The following is a 17,553-nucleotide window of genomic DNA, read 5'->3' on the forward strand; positions in this document are numbered from 1 at the left end:
CCCAAAATTGTGAATTTTACATTAGATTCTTAAGGAGGGAACTAGAAGCAGCCTGCTGAGGAAGCAGCTAGCGCCGACACTTGCTGGGTCAGCTGTGGGTCTGCACCAAGGGAAGGCCTCACCCAACCACAAAGAGTGCTCAGCCCAGCCCTGCCAGGTCAGGTGGGGAGAGAGGGCACATGATGCCAGAAGGAGCCAACTGTAAGAAGCAGAAGCTAGCAACCATTCAGAGAAAGGCCACAGCATTGAAGCTTCTTTCAATGCAGCGGGGCCCAGAATCAAACCTGTGTCTGGCAAAGCAGCGCACCATCCAAGTAAGCTATGTCACAGGCTGGCTTCCCACTTTTTAACTTCAAAGTCAATCGACATGGATTTAACTCATTAAATGGTGGAGGATCAGTGTGCACCTTAAAAGATTAGGGGATGTGGGTTAGTGTGTAATCCTCAATCTGAGGAAACATCATTGGTTTCTAGGGCTAAGAAAAGCAGCCTTTCATAAGGGTCCCTTGTTGTTAGTGATTAGTCTGTGGGAAGGTATAAAAGGCAGGACCTAACTACTCCCCCATTCAGGAAGCCCCTCCTTGGCAGAATCACTTAAAAATAAACTCAAAAGAGCAGAGTTGTGAGTTTCATCAGTTAATTACCCTGGTGGTGGGTCTCCAGGAGTAGTCTATGAGCCCTGTGTGGCTCAGCCATCATGTAATAGCCAGGTGATGATGGGAATCAAATCAGGAGAGGCCTGGCCCCTTCTCCCTGCTGCTCCCCACTCCCCCGCCCCCCCCCCCCCACACACACAGAACTTGGTCTTGGGGTCAGGCCTCAGTGCTAGGTCAGCACCTCTAGACCTTTTTCTCTGTAGATCTAACCCTTAGGGTACCCTCCAGTCCTTGCTTTGCCTTGAAGTTCCTGCACTCTTTTAGCTGAACCACTAGATTTAGTACTTGATCTTCTTAGGTACTTAGCTGAATTGTTTGAGATTAATCATGAGTTTGGGAACTCCTTTAAAGATGAGACTTGGGGGCCAGGCAGTGGCGCACATAGTACTAAGCACAAGGACCCACTCAAGGATCTGGGTTCAAGTCCCTGGCTCCCCACCTGCAAGAGGGTTGCTTCATGAATGGTGAAGCAGGTCTGCAGGTGTCTTTCTCCCTCTAGCTTCCCTGTCTCAATTTTTCTCTGTCCTATTCAATAAAGTGAAAAGAAAAAAAAAAAGGCTTCCAGGAGCAATGGATTCATAGTGCTGGCACCTAGCCCCAGCGATAACCCTGAAGGCAAAAAAAAAAAAAAAAAATTAAAGATGAGACTGTACTCTGCCTCCCCCATCTCCCTTCAGGGAGCTGAGCAGCCGCACACCTAACATGCCCATGGATAGACTACGATGCTGTTTTGGTTTTTGACTGGGGGAGGGAGAGGGAAGACACAGGAGGCTAGCATCCCTCAGTCCTCATAGTGCTTTCACACTCAGCACACTGCTGTGCTGTTGTGTGGCTTGGCCTGGTCATCTCTTAGTCTTTACAACCCTCCTGCCTGAAAGATGCAGACATGAGTAGGGAAGTCAGATGGCATCTCAGGGTCAGTAGTTCTTGAGTGGTAGGTCAAGGACAAACCTGGTCAACCATGCCATGTCTGACCATGTGTCAGCCATGCTGTGTCTGAGCCCTATGGGCTCCATGAAAAGCAATCTGCCTGGTGCTGGGTCTGTGCCAGACTCGGCTAAGCACTTCATAGAATTCACTCTGGCCCAACCTCAGCACTGCACTGTAGGCAAGGAACAGGTGCAGAGGGTATAAATGAGCTGGGTAGGTGATAACTTTTGTTTGTTTGTTTTTGTTTTATTTTGTTCTTACCAGAGCACTGATCAGCTCTGGTTTATGGTGGTGCAGGGGATCGAACCTTGGGCTTTGGAACCTTTGGCACAAGAGTCTCTTTTATTGCCTTCAGGGTTATTGCACTATGAATCCACTGTTCCTGTTGCCATTTATTTTATTGTTTATTTATTTAGGATAGGACAGAGAAGTTGAGAGAGGAGAGGAAGATAGGGAGAGAGACAGATAGACACCTACAGACCTGCTTCACCACTTGTGAAGCAAACCCCCCTGTAGGTGGAGAGCTGGGGGCTCAAACCAGGATCCTTACACAGGTCCTTGTGCTTCATACTGTGTGTGTGTGTAAGCTGTTGTACCACCGCCTGGCCCCCAGCATGAGAGTCTCTTTGCATAACTGTTATGCTATCTATCTCCCACCCAGTAATAATGGTCTTAATGGGGTGATCCACCCCAGTAGCTCTTTCATTTCCACACACCTTCCAAAGAAGAGAGCTGTGGCAGTTTCCATTTCTACAGACAGACATCTGAGGTGCTCACATAACTTGCCTAAGTCATGTGACTGAAAGATGAGGACTCCTCAGGAAAAGGGGGGTTTAAGTGTAGGTCATGACACTCACCTGCTTTTCACCATCAAGGGGTCCTTGGTGACCACTTCTTGTGGATCCCCGTGCTGAGTGTGGGCTCTGGCCTTCTGGCCAGGAAGTGAGACTTTCCAGAGGCGTGGCTGCCTGACTCAAAGAATAGCCTGCATTTTTCACTCAATTATGTGTTTTCTTTAAAAATAGAACTCTTCATTAAAAACAGCACAGCACAGCCACCAGCTGGAATTACTAATTACTGTCCTTTAAAGAGATAATACCCCCCTTTTCTGCATCACCACACCTGCTGCCAACCATCCCCCATTGTGGAGGGCCCCTGAGGTGGCCAGAAGCCAGAAGAGGGGGGACTCACACAGGCTAGAGCAAGGCCTGTGGGACCAGGGAGAAGGGAAAAGTCTGCTGCTTCACTTCCCTGGAGGTGTTTTTTTTTTTTATTATTTCCTCCAGGTTATTGCTGGGGCTCAGTGCCAGCACTACAAATCCACTGCTTCTGGTGGCCATTATTTCCATTTTATTGGATAGAACAGAGAAATTGAGAGAGAAGGAGGAGATAGAAAGACACCTGCAGACGTGCTTCACCACTTGTGAAGCATCCCCCCCTGCAGGTGGGGAGCAGAGGCTCAAACCCGAATCCTTCCACGGGTCTTTGTGCTTAGTACTGTGTGCACTTAATAGAGTTTTCTTATCCTGGAAACATCCACAGCTTTCCAGGCCTTGGTGAGTTCTTGTGACTCAACTTCCTCCTGTTTTCCAGCAAAGATGTGTTGAGTGATAATGGGTCAGATATTAGGGATGTAAGGGGTCTTGCTGGGAACACTAATAACGAAGACTGTCTTGAGAATGACATTTGGGCTGAGGAGACAGCATAATGGTCCTGCAAGACTCTCATGCCTGAAGCTCTGGGGTCTCAGGTTCAATCCCCAGTAGCCCCATAAGCCAGAGCTGAGCAGTACTCTGGTCTTTGTCTATCTCTTTCTGTATCTCATTAAAATAAAAAGTAAATAAAATATTTTAAAATAAATGACAGTTGACCTTTCCTGATGGGTGACGTTATAGACACCCTGCTCTTCCTCCTCCAAGAGAGCCTTCCTGGGCAGTGGCTTGCAGACTTCTCCCAGCTTCCCGGGCAACAGGTAGAGCTCGGAGAGATGAAGGAATTTTCCAGAAAGCAGTGGGGCCTGCAAGGGTTACCCACATCATCTAATGCCAGTGGTCATATTTCAGTTCAGCTGTCTTCTTGTTTGACAGAAAATGCCAGGGCCAGCGTCAGCTCCCTCAGACACATTGTCATTGCTGTTTTCAAGAGTTGATATGACGAGTAATTTTGCAGGGAGCTGCTTTTGGGAACATAAAAGTAAGAATTGCAAAACCATTGTGCTCGCCTCCCACATAGCCCATCCCTTTCCTGGCATGTCTGCCAACACCCCCCTGCTAAAAAGAACAGGAGCTGGTGAGCCATCCAGGAAGAAGGGACATAGGGAATTGTGGTCAGAAGGTGAGGGGAAATGGCTCTTATGACCTCTGACCCCAGGACAGTATTTGCTTATCCAGAGCTGTTGCCACAAAAATATTCCATTTACAGAATAGGGGTTTTTTTGAAAAAGAAAAAACTCTTGAAAAGGCTCATGCTCACCCAGTTCTGTGGAGGCTCATCCTGAGACGTTTCCTTTTTGTGGCAGTGGAAAGAAATAATTTGTCTTTGTCTCATACAGGAAGGCCTCCAAGTCTTGATTTCTATTTTTTATAACATGATGAAACAACCCAACTTCTATATATAATGTCTATGTATTTACCTGTTTGTTTGTTTTTTTTAAGATTTTATTTATGAGAAAGTGGGAGAGAAAGAATCAGACATCACTCTGGTACATGTGCTATCAGGGATCGAACTCAGGACCTCACACTTGAGGGTCCAGTGCTTTATCCACTGGATGACATCTATGTATTTCCTTAAGGTAAAGAGACCAAAGCACCGATCCATATGTGTAGTACCAGGAATCAAATTTGGGGCCTTGTGCAGCAGAGGCAAGTACTCTATCCACTGGGCCACCTCCTAGACAGATCCTGCATCAGGAGTGCAAGGCCCAGGAGAGATAGAGAGAAGGCAGGTGCAGCTGCAGGGCTGTTCCCTGTGGGCCTTCATCATCACTGGCCAAAGCTGTCGGGAAAATTGACAAGGGCAACATCTGAGCAGGCTGATTTTGCTAGCATCTATTTTCCCCAGTGGATGGCAGGCTCACCCTCATGCAGATAAACAGACTGACCCTGCAGGACTGAGGTGTTTTCCACTGCTCAGCACAAGCTTATTCTGTTCGGGTTGACTGAGCCCATAGGTTCTGGGATATAAAGGCGTGGGAGGTAGCAGGTCCCCATGCTGAGCAGTTATCTGTGGTAGAAGAGGCATGTGGTGAGTTGGCCCCAGCACAAACTGCTAGTGCGGTGCCTGCCTGCACTTCTGGAGAGGCTGTAAGCTTATGGACACTTGGGACCACACAGGGCCTCCCTACTATGGCCTGGGCACATGTTCCTTAGGTTTGAGCAAGACTGCTGAGTGCCAGGATCCAGAACTCTCCTTCCTGTCACCCCAGCAACTGCCCTCCTTCAGTGGGGCAAAGGACATAGGGCATGTTTGTTCTGATCACTACTCTTCCACACCTGCCTTCAGATGTGATGACACAGTAGGCTGCAAGTCGGACCACAGAAGCATGCTTTCCAGAGAGAGTCACATCCCAGGCTGCTCACTCTAGGCCCAGTGACCATTGCTTTCTCTGGCCCCCAGTCCTCCCCCTTTCCCAGGTCTGCCTTATGTTCCAGGAGCTGTGGAGGACTATCTTGCTGGGCAGGCCATGAAACAGAGGCCTCCTGAGGGTCTTCAGAGACACCTGCCTGGAAGCTTTTTTTTCTGTCTCCTGGCTCACCTTTTGAAAGCAGGAGTTGCTCCCCAAACACTGAGCATCAACCAGTATGCACTCAAGGGTGCATACAGCTGTGGGCTGCTCAGCTGCTGCTTGAATGGCCATCTTATTCTGCCTGTGGGAGCCCCTGGACACATGACAGGAGATTTCACTCTCCTGTCAGAGGTCTGAGATCTGTGACTTGCCTGGTCACAGAACTGGGACTCTGGTCTGGGTGTTCTAGTCCTGGGCCAGTGTTGTCTGTTCCCAGTGATTTTTCCCAGGGGAGAAGGAAGCTCTGTCTCTTTCCCTTTATTTTTAATAGATTTTTTATGAAAAACTTTTTTAAATTATTATCATTATTTATTGGATAGAGACAGCCAGAAATCAAGAAAAAAGGGGATGATACAGAGGAAGAGAAACAAGCCCCTTCAATACTGCTTCACCTCTTGCAAGTCTTTCCCCCTGAAGATAAGGGCTGGGGGCTCAAACCCAGATCCTTGCACATTATATGTGCACTTAACCAGGTACACCACCACCCAGCCCCTTTCTTTCCCTCACTATCTTCCCCTCTCCTCTCAATTTCTATCTATATCCAGTAATAAATAAATAGATATATAAAAAATATGTTTAAAAAGAGAGCAGGGTTGTTAGAAGGGACAGAACAAGATATTTTAGGATACTAAAAAAAGAACGGGGCTGGGTGGTTGTGCACCTGGTTAAGTGCACACATTACAGTGTACAAGGACATGGGTTCAAGAAGCAGTCTGCAGGTGTCCCTCCTACTCCCCTCTCAATTTCTCTCTGTCCTATCCAATAAAATAATAAAATTTAAAGAAAAAAAAAAAAAAGAACAGTGCAGGATCTGAGGACAGCAGCTCAGGCAATGGCTTTGAATTATATGGGTTTTAAGAACCAAAGAGTGGCCGTGGCTGGATGGTTGTAATGATACTCTGTTCATGTTCATTGTACTGAGCTGACACCATGTGCTCAGCTGAGTCAAGCACTTAAGTGAAAACCCTGACATGAGGCTGGGCAGTAGCGCAGTGGGTTAAGTGCAGGTGGCTCAAAGCACAAGGACCAGCATAAGGATCCCGGTTCAAGACCACAGCTCCCCACCTGCAGGGGAGTCGCTTCGCAAGCGGTGTAGCAGGTCTTCAGGTGTCTACCTTTCTCTCCTCCTCTCTGTCTTCCCCTCCTCTCTCCTATCCAACAGCAACAATGGCTATAACAGCAATAATAATAGCAACCACAATAAGGGCAACAACAAGGGTAACAAAATGGGAAAAATAGCCTCCAGGAGTAGTGGATTCGTAGTGCAGGCACCAACCCCCAGTGATAACCCTGGAGGCAAAAAAAAAAAAAAAGAAAGAAAGAAAGAAAGAAACCCCTGATACAGGTGGGCACAGTCCTGCAGGTACCCAGGTGGGTGGGTCATGTAGGAGGCACAAGGATAAGATAAAAGTGTTCACTTGCAATTTGTAGTCAGGATTAACTGGAATCTGCTTCACGTGTGTGTAAAAATCCTTGATATAAGTTTATCTTGGAATTTAAGAACTTATATGACAAAAAAAAAAAACACAGGAAAATAGATTTATATTCACATGTTTGTAATTCGGTGCTCACTAAACACTGTCCTAAATACTCAGAGAAGGGCAGGCATGGCCATGCCAGGGTTTATCTAAGAGCAGAACTAGTGCCTTTCAGTTAAAATAGTGGGCTTTTTACCCCATTTGCCTTCACTGAACCTCTAAAGTAGTGAGCTTTAAAAAAAAAAAAGAAGGAGAATTCTCCCTACAAATGACATTTGAGGCTCATTCAGATTAAAAAGCAGGTGTGTGAGCTGATGGGAGGAGGTGAGCAGCCCTTCTGTCCCCCAACCCCTGCTGCCAACAGTTCCCACCTCACACCCCCATATAAAAAGCACAGTGTTCTGATGAGGCTGAGGCCCATTGTGCCCCTGAAAGTGTCACCTACTGGCCACATGACAGAATCTTTCTTCCCAAGGGAGCAGAGTTAATTGCTAATCCTTGGTGGGGGGCAGGAGTGAGAAGCAGGCCAGCAGGTGTGCAGATGACCATGTCCTGACCCCAGTGGAGTGACAGCTCTCTGGAGGGGAACGAAATGGAAAGCTCCTATAGGGACACAGAAGGTTAGAGAGTGGCATCTGACTTTCCCTGGGCAGATGACCTCACGAATGTGTCCCAGAACCTCACCTCTCCAGAGCCCTACCCCACTAGGGAAAGATAGAAACAGGCTCCTAGTAGGGTTGTATTATTATATGGAAAACTGAAAAATGCTATGCATGTACAAACTGTTGTATTCACTATCAAATGTAAACCATTAATCCCCCAATAAAGGAAGAAAAAAAAAAAAACAGGCTGTAGATATGGACCCACCTGTCAATGTCCATGTCCAGCAGAGAAGCAATTACAAAAGCCAAACCTTCCGCCTTTTGCACACTAAAAGAATTTTGGTCCATACTCCCAGAAGGGGATAAATGTTTGGGGAAGATGACCAGAGGGCTCTTAACTCCGACTCCATCAGGATCCAGAAAGAAGAGGAAAAAGGGAAAGACATTCATATGTAGTAATGGGTATATGTGTGACTTGGAAAGAAAGAAAAGATGGGACCATAGGAAAAAAAGGAGCATATATACAAACATAGACAGTTTGGGGAATAATAATTAACCCATATCTGGACTTTCAGTGGTAAGATTTAGAGACCTTAATGTATAGTAACACATACCTAAAATGTATTTATTTTTGTATTGGTTTACTTATTTGCCACTATGTTTGGTTTTTGTTGTTGTTGTTGTTGCTATTGTTGTTGTTTAATTTATTTATAAAAAGGAAACATTGACAAAATCATAGGATAAGAGGGGTACAACTCCACACAGTTCCCACCACCAGAACTCCGTATCCCCTCCCCTCCCCCGATAGCTTTCCTATTCTTTAGCCCTCTGGGAGTATGGACCCAAGGTTATTGTGGGATGCAGAAGGTGGAATGTCTGCCTTCTGTAATTGCTTCTCTGCTGAATATGGCCATTGACAGGTTGATCCATACTCCCAGCCTGCCTCACTCTTTCCCTAGTGGGGTGGGATTCTGGGGAATCGGAGCTCCAGGACATATTGGTAGGGTTGTCTGTCCAGGGAAGTCTAGTTGGCATCATGCTAGTATCTGGAACCTGGTGGCTGAAAAGAGAGTTAACATACAGAGCCAAACAAATTGTTGACTAATCATGAACCTGAAGGCTGGAGTAGTGCAGATGAAGAGTTGTGAGGGGGATCTCCATTTTGTAGGTAGCTAGTAGGCATATTTTAGTTATATTCCAAAGGGCCTATGGCTATACTAGGTTTTTGTTTGTTTTCCCCCGAGCCTAAAATCTGATATGCAGGTGGACCCAAGTTATTGTCTGGGGAGATGGTGTCATGGCTGGAAAAAGGACCAGAAAGCTGGATCAGGGAAGAGAGTAGCTCCCAAATATGGGGAAGATGTATAAATATTGTTGACTGTAAACCTCATCAATTTGATGTGATCTGGGGCCCGTATTCAGTTTAGGAGCCTATGTGACCTCTGCATCCCTGTAGATCCGAGTTCACATTCTGTGGTTGTGAGTAGGAACAAACATTCCAAACTGCCCCAATTTCAGGACCCATCTTCCTCAGGTGGAACATAGAGTATGGAACGTAGAGTCCAGCCTCCCTTCAGAGGATGGAAGATTCTCTATTGTTGTTGATCCAAGTTGAGGGCAAAGTCCTATGGGGGCCCTTTTTTTTTTTTTTTTTTAACCAGAGATCTCCTCAGCTCTGGCTTCTGGTGGTGTAGGGAATTGAACCTGGGACTTTAGAGCCTAGGCATGAGAGTCTCTTTGCATAACCATTATGCTGTACCCCCACCCGGGGTCCCTTTTTTCCCCCCGTCTCCAGGATTATCGCTGGGACTCGGTGCCTACACTATGAATCCCCTACTCCTGACATCCATTTTTTTTTCCATTTTTGTTGTTGTTGGATAGGACAGAGAAATTGAGAGAGGAGGGGGAATAGAGAGAGGAAGAGAAAGACACCTGCAGACCTGCTTCACCACTTGTGAAGTAGCCCCCCAGTAGGTGGGGAGCCAGAGGCTTGAACCATGATCCTTGAGCTGCTGGTCCTTGCACTTCATACTATGTGTGCCACCACCCAACCCCACCACTAGGGTTTTTGCTGGGGTTCTGCACCTGCATAATTCCCCCTCCCTCCCACAGATGTTTTTCTCTTTTTTAATTTTTAATTTTATTATTGGATAGAGATAGAAATTGAGAGGGAAGCGGGAGATAGAGAGGGAGAGAGACAGTGAGACACCTGTACCCCTGCTTCACCACTTGTGAAGCTTTTCCCCTGCAGGTGGGGACTGGGGGCTTGAACCCGGGTCTTTGTGCCCTGTACTTCATGCACTTAACCAGGTGCACCACCACCTGGCCCCCAGATTTTTTCTTATTTATTAATTTTAGATAGAGGATGAGAATGAAAGAGAGGTAGAGAAAAAAATGAGATATACCCCTGCACTACTCCACCAAATGAGAAGTTTCCCCCAGGCAGGTGTGATTGGGGAGAGTGGAGGGGGAGAGCTTGAATCTAGATTCTCGGGTGTCACAAAGTGTGTGCTGTGATGATCCATCTCCCAGCTTTGGCAATGTCATTTTAACAAGATTTGTATAAAAATTTTTATTTCGGGAGTCAGGCGGTAGAGCAGTGGGTTAAGCGCACATGGCACGAAGCGCAAGAACTGGCATAAGGATCCCGGTTCGAGCCCCCAGCTCCCCACCTGCAGGGAGAGTCGCTTCACAAGCGGTGAAGCAGGTCTGCAGATGTCTGTCTTTCTCTCCCCCCTCTGTCTTCCCCTCCTCTCTCCATTTCTCTCTGTCCTGTCCAACAATGATGACAACAACAGCAATAATAACTACAACAATAAAAAAAAAAAGATAACAAAAGGGAAAATAAATATAAAAAGTTTAAAAAATATTTTAAAATTTTTTATTTTATTTTTTAAGAGTTATCTAGTGGAATCACTGTCCATTTAGAAAATATTTTATATTGGATAGAGACAGAGAGAAATTGAGAGGAAGGGAGGACACCTACAGCTCTGCTTCACCACTTGTGAAACTTACCCCCAGCAGGTGGGGACCAAGGTTTTGAACCCAGGTCCTTGCGCATTGTGTTGTAAGCATTCAACTAGATGCAATACCACTTGGCCCCTTACTTATTTTTAATGAAAGAAACAAACCAGAGCATTGCTCATCTCTGGTTTATGGTGGCACTAGGGATTGAACCTGGAACTTGGAGCATGAAAGGCTTTTGTAGAACCATGATGCTGTCTCCCCAGCCCACAGGTCAACCTGAGAGTTGAGGAAGGTTTGGTGGGAGCTAGGGTTTTAAATCAGGCATGGTGGAATGGGTTAAAAATGGGTGCTTTACAGCTAGAGAGGCCTGGTGGTATGGTACTTGGACCATAAGGATACACCCTTTCTCCCTCCATGTGGGATTCAGCTTCCTTGAAGGTCTGAGTACCTACCTCAAAGCAAGCCCACACCAGGCAGTGTCAAGTTCAAGGTCTGACAGGCCTGTGAATTCTCTTCACAGTGATGGGACAGGGGGTGTGGATGGGACTCACTGCTCCCCATCCCTTGAAAGCCATGCTTATAGCCTCCTTTGAACTTTGTGCCAGATTCTCTGCAAACTCCTTCCACATGCAGCTCAAGATAGTTGTGGGGAAAACATTGCAGTACTGCCACAAAGAGAGTGCTGTTGCCTTGATCCCCCCAGGTATCCCCAGGGATGCTTCCCTCCCACCTCCACCCCACCCTCCTTAGACCCCAGGCAGGACTTTCCAGGAACTGATAGTCTACACTGAGTCAGGACCCTGTCTGGTGCTGATGAACCCAGTTCTGGTGGTTTGTGGACTCAAGGGCAGGGCTAGAGCAAAGGAGCTATTGGCTACTCCTGTGGTTCCTTCCCTCCCTTCCAGGCCGTTGGGGCAAGTTCTCGCACCTTCCTGCCACTCCATAGTTACTTTCCCTTTGCCAGGTAACTATGTTTACATTTGAAGCTTTCTTCCTGCAGATAAGATAACTGTTTCTAAATGGTGATTGAGTAAGGACTTCACTTACTTCTGTAACCCCACTGATTGTCTAAGGAAACTCCAGGACAAATCCTTTGACAAAGTAGAACATCATCATCATCATCATGTATCCGAGGGCAGGAAGCAAAGTTTGCGTTTCAGGTTAGGCTATGTTAAGTGAGCGCCTACTGTGTGCTGGTAAAATGGTAAGCAGAACTTTGCCCTCCAGTGACGTTTTCATCCGGTCCTTGTTTAGCCTCGTTCCTTGTGAACTTGGGAGGTATAAAGATAGAAGTAGTCATGCTGGGGAGGTGGTACAGCAATAAGACATCCTTGAACATGTTCCCCTGGGTGAGGGAAAGGGAGAGAGACTAAAGAGAGATAAAGGTGCCTAGCAGTGACACACACTGAATAGAGCACTCATGTTACCTTCAGCAAGGACCCAGGTTCAAGCCTCTGGTCCCCACTAGGAAGGGGAGGTGGGGGGGAGCTTCACAAGTAGTGAGACAGGGCTGCAGGTATCTCTCTGTCTCTTTCTCACCCCTCCCCCTTCTCAATTTCTGTCTCTATTCAAAATGAAAAACATTTAAAAGTAGGAGGAGAAGAAGGCAGCAAAGAGACATGAAAACTAACAACCCTGTGTTAGCTGAGGATGTGGGTAGCTAGAGCAACCAAGTATGAATAGTAACTGACATGGGCAGTACTACAGAGGGTGGGCTAGGTTGTATGTGATCTCAAGAGTCCCAGGAAAAGCTCACTGGGAAAAACCATTCAGCTGTTGCAGATATGTTCTTAATTTAGCTGTGAAGACCATCCCTTTAGCAGACAACTGTTTCTTTAGGGGAGAAAGATGGTAAAATGTTTTCTCCTGAATGTATTTTTTTATTGAAACTGGAAGTCTCCTACTAAAAACATTTATCTGAGAGTAACATGTTCATCCTATTTCCTGCCAATTGAGCTGGTGAGATGTTTGAGTCAGTCTGCCAAGGAAATTAGATAGTAATAATGATGATAATGATAACAAAATAATAACAACTTTAAAAAAAAAGTTTGGGTCCTGGTGGTGGAACATCTAATTAAGAGCACATATACTAAGCACAAAGATCTGGGTTCAAGCCCTTGCTCCTCACCTGCAAGGGGGGACATTTCACAAGCCATGACACAGGTCTGCAGGTGTCTATCTTTTTCTCTCATTATCTCCCCCTCCCCTCAATTTCTGTCTGTCCTATCCAATAAAATGGAAAAAATGGCCACCAGGAGCTGTGGATTCATAGTGCTGGCACCGAGTCCCAGAGATAACCCTGGAGGTTTAAAAAAAGGTTGTATGTGATGAGGAACAAATAGATGAATAGTATGGACACTAAAAATGCAGATCTTTGTGCTTTGACAGAGCAGATAGGGAAGTTGAGGCACAGAGAACAAGTGATTGGGGGGGGGGGCTCAACTCAGCCTGGTATGGAGTGGGGGAGGGAAGGAGGGAGTCTTGCTGCCAGGACAGAACCCCTTGGGCCCATGGGAAAACCAGGGGCAAGAGGCCAGGCAGTGACACATGTGGTTAAGCACACATATTACAGTAAGCAAAGACCCAAGTTCAAGCTTCTCCCTGGTCTCCACCTGCAGGTGGAAAGTGTCACGAGTGGTGAAGTAGTGTCTGTTTGTCTCTTCCCCTCTCTGTCTCCCCCTCTCAATCTCTGTCCAATAATAAATAAATAAAAATATTAAAAAGCCAGAGGTGTGGGGCCCTTGTTGGGTGTAACTGAGTGCCCTTATCCCCAACAGCCTGATGTTCACCAAGGTGAAGCTGGAGCAGGTTCTGAAAGGCCCAGAGGAAGCCCTCGTGACCTGCAGGCAAATGCTGCAAATGTGGCAGACCCTGCACAACTTCTCCCAACTGGGGTGAGTGACATGCATTATCTCTGGGCTTGTGGGTGTGGAGGCAGCCTGGGCAGATGGTGGGTGGTCACCAGGGCAACAAACCACAACTGAGTGGCTGGAATGCCTGGTTGGGGGTGGGGGGTTGTAGTGCTGGGGATATTAGACTGAGAATGTGGACCTTCACCACTCCTGGGCCTTTTTCATTGTCTCTGATCAAATCTTAGCTTTTTGACAGTCCTCTAAGGAGTACAAAAGAACCTGCCTAGAGATAAGCAGGAAGTGATATGGGGGGGAGGTGGTGGCACACCTGGTTGAGCCCTCACATTGCAGTGCACAAGGACCCTGATTCAAGCCCCTGGTCCCCACCTGCAGGAGGAAAAGTTCAGGGCTTCAGGTGTCTCTCTGTCTCTTTTCCTCTCTATCTGCCCCTCCCCTCTCAATTTTTATCTGTCTCTATCTAATAATAAATAATTTTTAAGTGATATGGAAAGGAGTAATAGGGATAGAGAGATACCTGCAGCCCTCCTTCACTACTTGTGAAGCTTCCCCTCCTGCAGGTGGGGTTTGGGGACTTGAACCCAGGTTCTTGTGCATCGTAGCATATGTGCTCTGCCAAGTATGCCACTGCCTGACCTCCTTGCTGCTGTCTTCACAATGCTCCTTTTGTCTTACACAAAAGATGAGAATGGGAAGTACTGGTACTCAATCTCAAACCTGAATCTCAAACTTTAGAGCCTCTTTCCTGCTTCTAGTGGAAGTTGGAGGAAGAGAATGAAATAATTCCTGGAGAGATCCCCACTCCTCCCCCTCACCCACTGTTACTACACCCATCAGGGTGGCTCCTGCTGCCTCCCACAGCCTGGGCCCTGCTTGTCATGGGGCAGTGTAGTGTGTTGGGTCTAGGCTGCAGCTGCAGGAAGCCTGCTGTCTGCACACCTGGGCTCAGCCTGTAAACCCAAAGCTAGAAAGGTCTGCAGGGGGAGCAGTGCCTGGCCTCCTCCTGGTCCTCTGCCTCCCACCCCTTCTCCTTCCTGTAGGTGTATCATCTCCCAGAGGTATCTGGTGACTGACTCTGGTGACTTTCTGCATGTTCATGGGGACTCTGGGCGTCCCAAAGGCTCTCACAGTCTCCAGAGGAGTGTATCCCAGGGTGAAGTTGACAGAAGTGGTTCTGAGGGGGTAGGGAGTCCTTAGCCTTCTCTTGAGGCCTGGGACACTCCAGAGCAGAATAGGACCAGAGGGTGGAAGTTTCCAGAAAGCGACTTTGCAGGGGAGGGGATGAATAGTAGCTACCTGGCAACAGTATGATGCGAGAGTAAGACCAGACTTTGGTGTGAGAGGACTTGCATGCTGATGCCCCTTGCTCTGCCATTCCTTGCTGTGACCCAGGGCAGGTGCACAGTGCAGCTCCCTGGCAGAGAGGAGTAGTTCCTGGTGCTGGCAAGGAGCTTGGCTGGATGGCCAGTTGTCTGTCCATCCCAGAGATCTTGGCAGGCCCCCACAAAGCTGTAGGCCTGTCCGCCTGCAGGTTTGTGCCTCCCTTCTGGCAGCAGAGCCCTGAGGCTACCAGATGCTGCCTGGGTGTCAGGAGAGTGAAGCTTGCCTGGGAGGGGTAGCTCCATTCAGATCACCATTCATATCTCAGCTCTGATCCTCATGACAGGAAGCCCCAAGGTACCTCCTCTAGGGACGTTTCTGCAGCAGCTCCACCAGCTACAGAGAGGTCAGTTTCTGGAACCAGAGGGCTTAGTGCTGTACCCTCCAGGCCTTTCCAACAATAGGGAGGATTGGAGAACCAGCGAGGGCTTACAAAATCTAGTTGGGGTAGCCAAGGAAGGAGACCAGAATCCACAGCCTAACGGTCTGCACTATCCTGCCTTACCCCACCACTCTCTGCTCCTGGCACCGCTCCCACTGCCTGGGCCAGCCTGCTTCTTCTTCATGGCGCTTCCAATCACTTTCACTCTCTCTTCTCCTTGTCTGGCTGTCAGACACTTTGGGGTGGAAGTGATACTGTCAGCTATCTTAAAACCCAGAGGTAAGAGAGATGCCCGCTATAGGTTGTTTCTGGGGTCTTTAGGGACTGGGAGGGCAGGCTGGGTCTGGACCCACTCCCACGCAGCGTGGACACCTTGTTTTGTGTATTTGTGATCTGTGAGGTCAACACGGCCATGCTGTCTTCAAGGTGAGGGTGTCAGCCGTAGAAAGGCAGCATTGCCAGGGTCCATACAACCGAAAAAAATTAGTAACCTAGTATTTATGATCCAATGTCTGACCCTCTTGCACCCCCCCCCCATTGGTGATACCTCCCAGGAAAGGGAAGGGAGCCTGCCCAGAACCACTGTGTCTGGAGGGGTGGCATCCTCTGCTGCCCATCTCTGTGGGAAGCAGAGGACACACAATCCCACCACCTGCCCTCTGGGAGCTTCTGGCTGACTGCTTCAGAGGAGGAGTGAATGGCAGGGAGTTTCCTACCCCCTTTAATGAGAGAGCTGGAAGAAAGAAGCAGCTATGAGGGGCGAGGGAAGCCACAGAGAACTTGCTAGATGGACAAGGGCACTGGGCTTGGGTTCTAAAGGAAAGGGGGTTTGGTTGAAGCTTTCTTACCAAGAGGTTGCTTTTGGACAAAATGTGGTGGTATTAAGGAATGAAGATAAGACCAATGGGCCCACAGGAACCATGCACACGATGTAATGGGAAACAGCATCACAGCCATTTTACCTATAGGACATGCCAGATTATAGAATTCCTCTTTTTTAATTAATATTATTTATTTATTATTGAATAGAGACAGAGAGGATTTGAGAGGGGAGGAGGAGATAGAGAGGGAGAAAGAGACAGAGAGACACCTGCAGCCCTGCTTCACCACTTGTGAAGCTTTCCCCTGCAGGTGGGGGCCAGGGTTTGAACTTGGGTTCTTGTACACTGTAATGTGAGTGCTTAACCAGGTGCACCACTGCCTGGTCCCAGATTCTAGAATTCCTGACCTGGGCCATGTTCTGTGCTACCTCTCTGGTTGTCTCTGTCCTTCCTAGTGGTCCCACTTCGGCTTTGTTCCAGGGCCTGAACTCTCTGCCCCAAAGCCTGCTCGTATGAGACTCCCTTGTACCCTCCCAGCAGCCTTCCATCTCAGCAGGACCTGGTCCTCCCTTGCTTTCTAGAGGCCTGGAAAAGGATGGCAGCTATGGTGAGGGCCCCACCATGAAGAAGCAGAGTGGAATGCACCTGACCCTGCCTGATGCCCATGACGCAGACTCTGGTAAGAACACTCCTCACTGCAGCCGTGTATTTCAGTCCTGGTGGCTTATGCCCTCTCTCATCCAGCCTGGCCAGATAGCACCCCTGCTTCTGGCCAGATGGCACCATTAGGCCTGCTGCTAAGGGGATGGCATTAGGACTTCTTCCTAGGCCCTTCTGGTCAGGAGTGAAGAGAAGTGACTTTATGGTGGTGCACGTGGTTGAGCACATATGTTACAATGCACAAAGACCTGGGTTCAAGCCCCTAGTCCCCACCTACAAGGGGAAGCTTCATGACTGGTGAAGCCAGGCTGCAGGTGTGTTTCTCTCTCTCCTATCTATCTCCCTCTTCCTCTCAATTTCTAGCTGTTTCTTTTTTTTTTAATATTTATTTTATTTATTTATTCCCTTTTGTTGCCCTTGTTTTATTGTTGTAGTTATTATTGTTGTTGTCGTCATTGTTGGATAGGACAGAGAGAAATGGAGAGAGAAGGGGAAGACAGAGAGGAGGAGAGAAAGATAGACACCTGCAGACCTGCTTCACCACCTGTGAAGCGACTCCCCTGCAGATGGAGAGCCGGGGTTCGAACCGGGATCCTTATGCCGGTCCTTGTGCTTTGCGCCACCTGCGCTTAACCCGCTGCACTACAGCCTGACTCCCTTCTAGCTGTTTCTATCCAATAAATAGATAAGGATTATTTGTTTAAAAAAAGATTTAAATGTTTAAGTAGATACAAATTTCCTTAGAAAATAAAAATTAAAAAATGAGTGAAGAGAACAGGGAGAATTGTCTGGCAAGACAGCTGTGGAGCACAGAAAACCTTTCCCCTGAAGTTAAAGCTCAACTTTAACCTCATCTGCCATCCTAGTGTCCTCAGCTGATCCAGTCAAATAGAAGCAATGGGCTTAGCTACTGTTTTAGCACTAAGTCCAAAGGTAACTGTTTCCTAGAGGGGGGAATAAAAAAAACACTTGTAGGGGATGCTTATGACTTGTGAAATTCAAGTTAATTCAGGAATTACCAGG

At 47.6% G+C, this 17,553-nt stretch overlaps 1 protein-coding gene across 1 annotated transcript in view; it reads left to right on the forward strand.

Annotated features, from left to right (window-relative positions):
- LOC132532412 (tetratricopeptide repeat protein 7A) overlaps nucleotides 1–17,553 on the forward strand; it is a gene marked incomplete at its 5' end in the record, with an annotated part of 69,741 nt that overhangs the window by 24,670 nt on the left and 27,518 nt on the right. The window contains 2 exons of the mRNA XM_060184859.1: nucleotides 13,195–13,311; nucleotides 16,452–16,549. Coding sequence (XP_060040842.1) covers nucleotides 13,195–13,311; nucleotides 16,452–16,549 — 215 coding nt within the window. The remainder of the gene's footprint in view (nucleotides 1–13,194; nucleotides 13,312–16,451; nucleotides 16,550–17,553) is intronic.

The sequence above is a fragment of the Erinaceus europaeus genome, unplaced genomic scaffold (genome assembly GCF_950295315.1).
Source record: "Erinaceus europaeus unplaced genomic scaffold, mEriEur2.1 scaffold_307, whole genome shotgun sequence".
Taxonomy (NCBI): Eukaryota; Metazoa; Chordata; class Mammalia; order Eulipotyphla; family Erinaceidae; genus Erinaceus; species Erinaceus europaeus.